The sequence below is a fragment of the Notechis scutatus genome, chromosome 1 (genome assembly GCF_049901735.1).
Source record: "Notechis scutatus isolate UNSWTSFEM ecotype Mainland chromosome 1, rNotScu1.2, whole genome shotgun sequence".
NCBI lineage: Eukaryota > Metazoa > Chordata > Lepidosauria > Squamata > Elapidae > Notechis > Notechis scutatus.
The window spans coordinates 253755122-253767560 of NC_142009.1; the positions used below are offsets into that span (position 1 = coordinate 253755122).

Genomic DNA, 12439 nt, shown 5'->3' on the forward strand with positions numbered 1-12439 from the left:
CAGTTTCAAAACTTCTAAACTTATCACAGACCATGAATTTGTTAACTTTTGGCTCAACCAGATTTACTTTATTTGGGCAATTCATTTTCTTAACTATATACGAGTTTCAATATCAGAGGCTTTGCATCATAATTCTTGAGGAGCATCTATAGGAGGAGGCTGATTCCATACATCCCTGGCCGGTATATTTGTCATAGATATTTGGCAAAGTGCTGCAGGAATATAATACTAGACATCCTATGCCTTTGGTCAGATCCAGCATGGTTTTTTTCTTAAATTTTCATTGTATAACATGCTGACCAATCCAAATGCAGTTAGTCAATGTGCTAAACTAATGTTTAACTTTAATAAAGTTTCTAAGATAAAAAGGGTGTGAACTCTTGGATCTTTCCTTTTTTTTTCAATCTTTATTAGCAGAAGGCTTGACTATTTCTTTGACAAGGAAGAAATCATATGAAAACCTACCCACAATTGTTTTTTTTTAACCATCTCTGCAACATGACCTTGGAGTGAAGTCTGAAGTTAATATCAGTTAGATCCTGGATTATATTTGTCTTTTGGAAAACCCTTTGTTCTCCCTTTGGAAGGTCTTTCTTTAAACAATCAACCAAGAATTGCTCAAACTGACAAGAAGCCAGCTAATTAGCACCATGGGCAAGTTCATCCCTCCAGTTGTGGAAAATTTTGTAATTTGGGACTATTTGGTCTTTGCCGCCCTTTTTCTGGTCTCTTCTGGCATTGGGGTCTTTTTTGCTATTAAGGAGCGGAAAAAAGCAAGCTCTGGGGACTTTTTGGTTGGTGGCAGGCAGATGACCTGTGGACCAGTGGCTCTGTCCCTCACTGCTAGTTTCATGTCAGCCGTCACTGTGCTGGGAACCCCAGCTGAGGTCTACCGCCATGGATCATCTTTCTTTTTGTTTGCTATAGTATATACATTTGTCATCATTTCTACTTCAGAACTTTTTCTACCTGTTTTCTACAGATGTGGGATCACAAGCACTTATGAGGTAAGTTCCCTTTTCTAGAAAGTGATTCTTGCTCCAGATCCTGGACCAGATTCCATTTGGTCATCTAAGACATCTTGGGAGCATCTTTGTTGATATTTCTTTGTGGAGACAAGAGATGCCTGACGTGACATCATCTCTTCTGCAAACAATATATCTAAATATATATCACGATATTTGTAAAAGCAGCAAGATGCAGAGGAACTTACATTAAGATAGAGACCGAAAATGTGTTAAAATCTGCAAAGACAATAAATCTGTATATATGTTAAATAATAGCAGGTATATTTTTGTTTCTAAAGGACAGACTATTTAACTGAAAGGGACCATTGTGATCAACTTTTACAAATGTATTATTACCAACAATTATCTGTAGATTGCAAAGATAGAGAATGATTCTCATTTAACTGTTAGAACATTGTCAAATATCTTCAATAACAGAAAATAATTAATTTTTTGAAATAGAAAAGAAGAGGCCTAATGATATGTTGACAAAAACCTGCTCCTCCCATATTGAAATATCAAAAATAAAGATTCCATTTCACACAATCACTCATCTCATCTTGGAGGGAGGGAGGGAGGGAGAGAGAGAGAGAGAGAGAGAGAGAGAGAGAGAGAGAGAGAGAGAGAGAGAGAGAGTGTCTAGGGATATTAGACAGACATATTTAGAATCTTTTACAAAATGCAGATCAAAATCAATGTTAAAAAATCCATTTTTTTCTTCTCTCATTTCCCCTGACATTCTGCGTATTTTATTCATTACATAGATTCAAAAAATGTCTGACTCCAACTAACTCTGAATGATTTGCATAATAAAAAGTCAGAATAATAAAACAGAGAAACAAATTAAACTTGTTCAGAATATGTATGTGAACTAAATTCAAGGAACTGTAGCAAATAGTAATTTATATATCATAGCATCCCATCTCAACAACACGAGAGGCTGGTTCTGGGACAATGGATTTTCTCCTAATGTTACATTCACAATTTAATTGTTTGATTAATTATTTAATAGGGGAATACTTAATAAAGGATTACTTAATTAACCTCCCATTAGAAGCCATTAAAAATCCAATTATCCCATAAATGGAACCACTCAACCCTCATATATCTATGTAAAATTATAGTGTCCTACTTGCCTACTTGGTGTTTCTAATATCAAGACAAAAAAAGCTACAAAACAGACAGAAGATATTAGAAACACCAATCAAGCAGAACACAGCAAACTCCAAGACCAATAAACACAGACCAAGACTCCCAACCAATCAGGATGAAGAAAAAACCATTCTGGCACAGCAGTAGGCTAGCACCAAATTTAAAACAGAAATGGCTGTGAAAGTCTGACTCACAGACGAACACTATACAGAAGCCTGATGATGGCAGATGAGATTCTGCCGAAATGTTGCTACAACTTTAAAAGCACAACTATAATGACGTGGGAAAATACCCGAACAAAGCTGAATACCATACATACATATATACATATACATATACATATACATATACATATACATATACATACATACATACATACATACATATATTAAATTGATGGTATTGTCTATGGGAAGATCAGTTTCACAGTCATTACTGGAACTATTTCTTGAATAAAAGGTAATACGGGGGATGATAATGCAACAGATATTTTTATTTATTATAACCATCCTTTTCCCTAGTACCTGGAGTTAAGATTTAACAAGCCTGTTCGCATGGCAGCAACCCTGATTTACATTTTGCAAACGGTAAGACATTTTCTTCATTTATTTGCATGCCAAAGGTGATTTCTAAATATTTTGGCAGTAGTCCATTGAATAGACGGACCTTTTGTGCAAAATCAGCTTCATTTTCTTTTACAGCACAGTGAATGTGATTAGAGGATGTCTATGTAGTGTTTCCAAAATTAAAGAGTGATAGAATCCTGCACATAGAAGACTCTAGATCAGTGATGGCTAACCTTTTTGGGCTCCTGTGCTGAAAATTGTGTATGCGCTAGCACCCAAAAGGCAATGCATGTGCCCCCATGCCCTCTGTGCATGCATGTGTGACCCCCCCATGCACCATGCGTCTCTGCACATGTGTGTGCATCTCCCCAGCCCCCCGCACATGTGTGCCAGATATTCAACAATCAGCTGTTGGGCAGGTGGCAAGCACGCATGTGCAGTAGGGTGCTTCCGAGTGACCTCTCGCATACCGGCAGAAGTGACTCTGCATGCCATTTCCAGTATGGATGCCATAGGTTTGCCATCATGGCTCTAGATCATCTGGATTTCTCATAGCATCAAATTCTACATTTACAGATAGCATAATCTTTCTGGATTTTCATCATCCCATTAACTAACATTTAATTAATAAGGGCAGTGTGATGACTCAGCATTAAAGATGCTGGGGTTGTCAGATGGAAAGACGACAGCCCGAGTTTAAGACCTGAGTGCCACGCAAAGGGGTAAGCTCCCATTCTTGCCCAGCTAATGTCCACCTAGCAGTTTGAAAGCATGCAAGTGTGAGTAAATAAATAGCTACCACTTTGGCGGACAGGTAACAGAGCTCCATGATGTCATGCTGGCCACATGACCCTGGAAATGTCTTCAGGCAGCACTGGCTCAATGGCCTTGAAACAGAAATGAGCACTGCCCCCTATAGTTGGCAAGTAAAATCTGCAGGAATTCCTTTACCTTTTTTTTAATTAACTAACATTTACAATGAATTTAAACTCTTCATAATCTGCATGATGTTCTGCATTCAAGAGTGAGATTTCCTTTTGAAATTTCAGCATCAAGTGTAGAATGGATTTTAACATAGATTGTGGGACTGTAAAAGAACCCACATTTTTCCAGATTAATCCCTATTGGCAACATTTTAGCTAGCATTTTTGTTGCACTTTAGAGTATAGTAAATAGTGTACACTATACACTACATAGTAGCTTATAGATCAGATCCATGACAGGGATTTAGTAGTCATGAATTGTTTATCTTGAACTAGTTTGTACCACAAACTCCCATGTCTCAGGGATGGAGTGCAATTTGATTGGCCATTTCTGAGAGAATCCCTACTATTTTTAATTGATGCATTCACACAACTTGTGAAACCACCCATAGAACTTTATTCCAAATGTGGATCTTTGTTTTCATATTTCTCATAATATGTCATTCTACTTTCTTAGGGAACACCACCAATAAATATTTCTTTAAGTGCAATTTGCTTCAGAGCAGTTAGGAATATCTTTATTTGTACCTTGCAGATGATAAAGAGAAAATCCTTCCTCCAACATCTTAGGCAACTGTTTACCAAGAATCATTTTCAGGAAACAGTGTAGCATGGGTCACAAATAGCCAATGGAAAGATGAGAGCTCTGTTGTTATTTGAGATTGTTTTGTAAGCAGTATAAAGTTAATTGGCTTTTCTTGATGGCAACTTCATACATTTGCTTACTTAGGGGAATATTTGTTCCCAAAAGAATTCTACTCTCTAAATTATTTCCACATTCTTAGAAAAGCATCAGCGGTAGATTGGCACCTTTTAGAAATGGTTCAATTTGCAATTTTAGGACATTCTGCAGAACTGCAAAAAAAAAAAAAAAGATCGTCCACTAGGACTCCAAGTCCCTCTCACAATAACTGTTTTTGAGCCAGGTTTTGCCTAATTTGTACCTGTACCTTTGATTTTTTTCTTGCCAAAGTGTAAAACTTTGCTTTTCTCCACATTAAATTTCATTTTGTTGACTGTTGGATTGTTGTTGCTGCATTGTTCAAGTCTGTCAAGATCTTTTTGGATTCTGAGCTTATGTTCTGGGGTGTTGGCTGTTCCTACTAGCTTAATGTCATCTGCAAATTTGATACATTCTATTCCCTCATCTAAATCATTTATGAAGATATTGAAGAGTACAGAGCCTAAGATAGAAACTTATGATACCCCACTGCTTCCTTCCATGTAGAAGTAGTATCATTAAGAACTACTTGTTTAGTATGATTTGTTAGCCAGTTACAAATCCATCTGCTAGGGATGCTCTCTATCTCACTTTTTTTTTTTATCTTACTAAGAACTAAGTTGTTGTATACTTTGTCAAATGCCTTACTGAACTCTAAATATACCATGTCCACAGCATTTCACTGGTCTTCTAATTTAGTCACTTTATTAAAGAATGAAATAAGAATGGTTAGGTATGATGATCTGTTTTCAATAAACTTATGCTGACTTCTAGTTATAACTTTGTGTTTCTAGATGTTTGCAGATTTTGTTTTACTCTTTCCTAGTATCTTTCCAGGTATTGATGTTAGGGGCTGATTGATTTATTCTTTGGATTTGCTTCAGATTGGGATCATTCACACATATATTCAAAATTACCTCCAATTAAAATAAGACCATCATAATATGTTGAGAAAAGTTCCAAGAGTTTCTCAAACCTCCAACTTTAAGCATTACAGCCTTACCACAGAATAAATCTATTAATACAGTTGGGTAATCTTCTGAATAAACCACAGTACAGATTCAAGCATATCAATTAAATACATTTAATTAATTATAATGTATTTGGAATTTAGAGTAAAAGAGTTGGAAGGGACCTTGGAGGTCTTCCAGTCCAACCCCCTGCTTAGGCACCACTTCAGACAAATGGTTATCTAATCTCTTCTTAAAAACTTCCAGTGTTGGAGCATTTACAACTTCTTGATCCACTGATTAATTGTCTTAAGTGTCAGGTAATTTCTCCTGAGTTCTAAGTTGCTTCTATTCTTGATTAATTTCCACCCATTGCTTCTTGTTCTACCCTCAGGTGCTTTGGAGAATAGTTTGACTCCCTCTTCTTTGTGGCAGCCTCTCAGATATCAGAACACTATCATGTCACCCCTAGTCTTTCTTTTCATAAGATTAGACATATCCAGTTCCAGCAACCATTCTTTAGTCCCCTAATCATCTTTGTTGCTCTTCTCTGTACTCTTTCTACAGTCTCAACATCCTTTTTACATCATGGTGACCAAAATTGGATGCAGTAGTCCAAGTGTGGCCTTACCAAGGCATTATAAAGTGGTATTAATGCTTCACATGATCTTGATTCTATCCTCTGATGTACCTTTGTAAATTCCAATATTTCTGACATAATCAGTTATGGAAATTATAGGAAGGCCAAGTTGAGATGGGAACTGGGAGAACTTGAGGTTCAGCATTTCTAGAGGTCAGACCTCATGTATAAGGTCCTTTTCTGCAGACTTTTCAAAGCAATCACATGGATTAAAATAAACCACAAGTGGCTCAAGAATATTCTACGAATTTTATCCATTTTGACAGGGGTGGGATTCCAATTTTTTAACAACTAGTTCTGTGGGTGTGGCTTAGTTGGTGGGCATGGCCAACTCAGTATCACTCACATAGAAGCACGCATCTCCTTGCCGAGCCTCTCATGACTGTTGGGATGCTGCAACAGTCATAAGTGTGAAAAATAGTCATAAGTCACTTTTTTCAGTGCCATTGTAACTTTGAATGGTCACTCCACACAAGCAAAGTAGCAGCAAAGGAAGGAAAAAAAACTTCAGAGAGGTTCCTGAGACAGGAAGTTTAGTCTTACCAATAATGTAATAAGGGAGAGGCAGAGAGGCAGTTTCTGTAAGCAGCACCAGAATGTTTCCTTCCTCTTCTTCCTTACAGGATTAGGCCAGTAATTTCTTCTAACAACTGGTTCTCTAACTGCTTAGAATGTTAACAACTGGTTCTAGCGAATAGGTGTGAACTGGTAGAATCTCACCCCTGCATTTTGAGTTCTTTTTTTGAAGCCTAGTCTGAAATTCTAACTATATATCTATGTTACAATCTAGAAATCAATCTATATTATTTAGGACAAGAATCATGGTATTTTTTCAGCTAGTAGTAGCTAGAACTGCTGTTAGTATTTTCAACCTAAAAGATGGACATGGTCACACAGATGTTAAAGGCATGTTAAACTGGGGGGAAATGATGCAGATAGTGTAGATTAATATCATTCATAAACAGATCTTTCCATTTAGGTGTGAGCCTGCCTTTGGATGCCAGTACCACTTTCCAGTCAAAACCTTGGAATATGATCCCAGCTGAATCTCCTACTTCTTTTGATTTTGCTCCCTATGAATATTACCTTTGAAATACTTACTAATAGTTTTTCTACTCTTCATAGATCTTTTACACAGGAGTGGTAGTTTATGCTCCAGCTTTGGCTCTCAATCAAGGTAAGTGCTTTGTTGTTGACTTGGACAAGAGAAAAGAGAAATTTGTTTTTCGTTATCTACCTATCTGAAAGCTCCCTCCCTACTTTTCCTTTTATTCAGTCTGATATATGTTATCACCCCCTCTTTTTCCCCCTAAAAAGTAACTAGAGAAGATAGACTCTGAATAGTTTTCTCAAATTCTGGGCAAAGGGCCCAGTTTAAGATAATGGATTAAGACTTTCTTCTGTACTTTTGACATTTTCTGTCCTTCCAGCCCAGTGCTTTAATGTCTTACATAATATGAAACAGAATGAAGCTGAGGTTTCTCACTTATTGATTTGGTGTTTTCTGCAAATGATAGTTTTTTTGGTAGGATGATAGGCATTCTTCTGCTTTCCCTTGAGAAACTATAAGATTATAGATATTTGATGATGTGAATTTACCATCTGTGCAAATGAAAACAAAAACTGTAAGAGATGGAAATGAACTTTAGTTCTGCAGCACATAAAAGAAAATGACAGCAACAGATTAATTAACAGTTCTAACTCTCATGCTATGGTATATTTAAAAATAAACAACTATGGTTAATTTAATTTTTTTAACTAACCTGCAGTATATCTAATTACACTCCCTTTGGCTTTTCAGTCACTGGATTTAATCTTTGGGGCTCAGTATTTGCAACAGGAATTGTTTGCACCTTCTACTGTACACTGGTATGTTTCTGCTATAGTTCAACTATAAACATTTTTAGAGGAATGGTTAAATAACTGTCATTTATGTTCTAATGGGGTTTTTACAGTTGAACGCAAATGTTAAGATGAACTAGGAAACTTCAGTATTTTTTTCTACAATAATCAAACATGTTACATTTTTAAATGTATAATTTGTTTCAAAATATTCATGTAAACTGTACTTTTGTTCAGTTAAATGGGTGATATGTGCCTTCAATATAAGTATTATTTCCAAATCATTTAAATATACGATTGTCTGAAAGTGGGTAGGGTATAACTTGCAACCATATCTTATTTTCTGTTACCTCCATGCACACTACTTCTCCAAATGATCTAAAATCCTATTTTATTTATCAGGGCTTCCTACCTCTGCTGAATTCTGGAGACCAGATACCTCCCCACCCAAATCCATAAAAACAGATAAAGCCTAAACTCCATAGGGAGCCATGCACAAATGACACCCAAAATAACACAAACAGAACAGAGGAATATTCCCCCTTCCCCCCCTCAAAAGGCAATATATCAACTCCTAGTCAGGTCCCAAAGGCAAATTTTAAGAATTTTCTATAACCTACACACACAGAGAGAGGGCACTGTCTTCATCTCTGGGTGGTTGCTGTTTCCAGAAGTTTGGAGCTACAACAGGAAAGTCACAGTTCTTCAGGTTTTATTTTTTTTTAACTGACATCATTTCATAGAGGGGATCCGGAGTACACCTACTCTACTGGAATATACTAGATGGGCAGAAACTATTGGAGATAAGTGGCCCCTAATAAATATTTGGGAGCTGTGCTCACACTTAAAATGAGCATGTATCAACTATCCTGTAATTTATTCATTTTTAAGCCTGTACATATTTAGGTAAATGGCAAAAAAGTCTACATAGGATAGAAGGGAAAGCTTACCGATGAGTGGAAATTCATAGGTAGACACAGTCTATCCTAAAGCATATGATTATTGTGAATTATCACTGCAGAGAAAACATCTTGTATGTGAGCTCTGTCTTATGACAAACTAATGTGAGTCATTTGTGAGTCGAAAAAAAGGAGCATAAAGGAGTATTCAGCATAAGAAAGCTTTGTTGAAACTAGAGCTTTAAACTGAATTGGTACAACTCAAAATCATAATATAATAATATTATAATATCATAATATTTTCTTTTTTTCTTTGATTTAGGGAGGGTTGAAGGCTGTTGTCTGGACAGATGCCTTTCAACTGATTGTTATGCTGATCGGATTCCTGACAGTTTTAGGTCAAGGAACTTTTAAGGCTGGGGGTTTTAGAAATGTTTGGGAAAATGCACAAAATGGATCACGTCTCAATGTCTTTGAGTAAGTAGAATCGTTTCTCATGATCTGGTTTGGTGTTTATAATGATAGGTTTACAGTTTTGGGGGGGCGTTATGTCAAAAATGTAATGAAAGAGAATAGTTTTTAAGTTTGTAGCAATATCTATGTATGGGAGTGTATTTAAACCTTTGGTCCGACCTACCCTGAAAATGGTAGAAAATTCCCAAGAATGGTAAAGTCAAGAAGAAGGTAAAATATTAGAGGGTTTCTTTTCCCCCAAATTCTGTCAACTTAGTACACATGATGGAGGGATGAACCTCTTTGGCTCATACTGGGATGCAAGTAGCATAACTCAGAAGTGTTTATTTCTTTCAAAATAAAATTAACTTACATATTAATTTGAAACCAAATCAAAACTGTTTCTATAAAAGTTGCTTTTATAATAATAAAAAAGAACAAGAACAGTGATAAGGGAAGAAAAACACAATCAGGTTCATATCAACATGAAATGGCAGCACAGAAGGTTTTGTGTGTGTGTGGGAGGGGGGAAGATAAAATTTGGGGAAAATAATAGTGAAACAGAAAAACAGATTGGAGAAAAAAATATCATGCTGCAATGCCATCCAAATAGTAATGATTTATACATACATACATGCATGCATACATACATACAAACATACATACATACGTACATACATATAAATGTAACTGTTCAAGTAAAATCATTTAGAAAGTAAAGTGTCTTTCAAGTAGGCTTTGAATCCTGATGTCTTCATGAATACATTCATGTAGTGTTCACAACAGTGATATGTAGGCAGTTTGCTATTACCTTCCAGGATTATAGATAAAAAAAAACATAACTCTTAAAAGGGCAGAAATGGAAGAAAATACAGATTTCAATTAACTATTCCATTAATTTTGTCTAATGGGCTAAGAAATGAGAGAACAATCAAGTATCATCTTCTCTTGCTCTCCTGTTCTGCTTTAATCCCCCTATGGGTCCATTGGCAGGTCTTAAAAATGAGGGTCTGGACCAGATGGCCACCTAGGCAGTCCCAGCATTGAACTTCTTACTTTCTTCTTGGTGAAATCCATTATTTGTGCATCAGCATTTTGCACAAATCAGCATTTTGCAGAAGCATTTTTCTTTGTGCAAAGGTGCATTTTAGCATCTGGCCAACTTTGTGGAGAATGCTAAACAGGATTAGCTCTGGTTAGTACTTAGATTTTTGTTTATATCAGATCAGATTGAGTAAGAATTGTACATGTTGCATTTTTCAAGATGGAGTCCTGATTTCAATATGCATCTCTTTAGTTATGCAACTTGAATGCTTATTTTTAACACTGATTTCAAATTACAAGAGGCACCAAATAGCCAATTCATGTGTGGGTGATAATTCCAGGGGTGGGATCTTACCAGCATAACAACTGGTTCAGTGAGTGCGCACTTTGCTCAGTATTTACTAATCACTGACTCCAACAAGCATTCACCATCTCCTGCTGTTGCACGGTACTCAGCTGTGCCGTGCAAAGCAGCTGAAGTGGAAAAAGCAGAGAATAAAGCACAGCCCAGAGCCTGGGTGGGCAGGTGGGCCAAACAGAAGACCCTTGCAGCAAATCAGTTTGATGTCAGCTGCTTGTTCGGAGTTACCAGTTCTATAGAGCCAGGCCGAACTGGTAGAATCCCACCTCTGGATAATTCCACCCTGGTGGCACAGTGATTAGAACACAGGATTGATGGCTAACTCTGTGCACTGCCAGGAATTCAATTCTGACAGGCCTTGAGGTTGACTTAGCCTTCCTTCCTTCCTTCCTTCCTTCTGATATAAGTAAAATGAGATTGTTGGGGGCAATATGCTGACATTGTAAACCATTCATTGTAAACCATACTGCAAAGCACTATGGAGCAGTATGTAAGTCTAAATGCTATTGCTATTCCTTCCAAATCTGTGCATTTATTTAAATCTGTTTACTGAATTCTTGCCTTGAAGTTTCTTAATTCTAGTTAGAAGTACATTGGTTTTAAACTAATCTGCTACTTAAACAATGGTCCATTAATAGTTTTTATGTCTTATTTGTGTAGCTTTGATTTTGACCCTCTGAGAAGACATACATTTTGGACAATCGCAGTAGGAGGAACATTTACTTGGCTAGGGATTTATGGGGTTAACCAGTCCACAATACAAAGATGCATTTCATGTAAAACAGAAAAGCATGCCAAACTGTAAGTAGCTATCAAAGTTAATGTAATTCAAGATTAAAATATAATTATTTCTAATTTTAACTTTTTAAATTAACTATCTAATGCATTCTATTTGGGATACATTAATTGGCCATTGAGAGAGGGCCAGTAGAAAATTCTCTACTCTTGTGGGGTCTGTGCTGCAAATGGAAAGCTCCTTCTCCTGACTTTTGCCTTACAATCTTAACTATTATTTCAATCCAATTTTAACTGTGGTTGCCTTTGTTGGGCTTATTGGGGACTTATCATTACTTTTTTTTGTGATTATTTTGGTTTTATTATTTATTTATACCCCACCTTTATTATTTTTACAAATAACTCATTCATCACACTTTCCTCCTCCTATTTTCCTCATAACACCCTCATGAAGTGGGTCGAGTTGAGAGAGAGTGACTGGCCCAAGGTCACCCAGCTGGCTTCATGGCCAAGGTGAAATTTGAACTCACGTTCTTCTGTTTTCTGCCATGGTTCCTTAACTACTAGACCAGGGTCTGCAACCTGAGGCTCTGGAGCCATATGCGGCTCTTTCGGCCCTCTCCTGCAGCTCCCTATCAGCCGATCCCACCACTGGCTGGTCCCGCCCCTCCTTTCCCCGTCACTCCTTGCCTGACCTGAGAATGTAAGGATGATGGTGGGGGATGGAGACTCACTCCATATTCCAGAGCAGGAGGTGACTGGGTGGGAGTGAGTGACATCAAGTTGGCCACGCCCACCCAATCACACTGGTTGTTAAATTATTGGCTCCTGGGGTTTTCTTTTCTGTGGGAAACGGGTCCAAATGGCTCCTTGAGTGTTTAAGGTTGCAGACCCCTGCACTAGGCCAAACTAACTCTCTTACCAGCGCTGATTGTTGCTTTTTATGATTATTTTTTGTTTGTTTATTTATTTATTTACTCTTTTTATTGCTGTTGTGTGTTACCCAGAATCCTTTGGGACTGGTGTCATTTATTAATATTAGAAAACAAATGAACGGTCTTAACAGAGTATCTATCCACAAAGATA

General features: G+C 37.0%; 1 protein-coding gene across 1 annotated transcript in view; it reads left to right on the forward strand.

Annotated features, from left to right (window-relative positions):
* Positions 1-396: 396 nt before the first annotated feature.
* The window catches only part of SLC5A12 (solute carrier family 5 member 12), a 28863-nt gene continuing 16820 nt past the window's right edge, over positions 397-12439 (forward strand). Inside the window, exons 1-6 of the mRNA XM_026664625.2 lie at positions 397-1007; positions 2681-2746; positions 7145-7196; positions 7821-7888; positions 9083-9237; positions 11279-11419. Coding sequence (XP_026520410.1) covers positions 651-1007; positions 2681-2746; positions 7145-7196; positions 7821-7888; positions 9083-9237; positions 11279-11419 — 839 coding nt within the window. The 5' untranslated portion in view covers positions 397-650. The remainder of the gene's footprint in view (positions 1008-2680; positions 2747-7144; positions 7197-7820; positions 7889-9082; positions 9238-11278; positions 11420-12439) is intronic.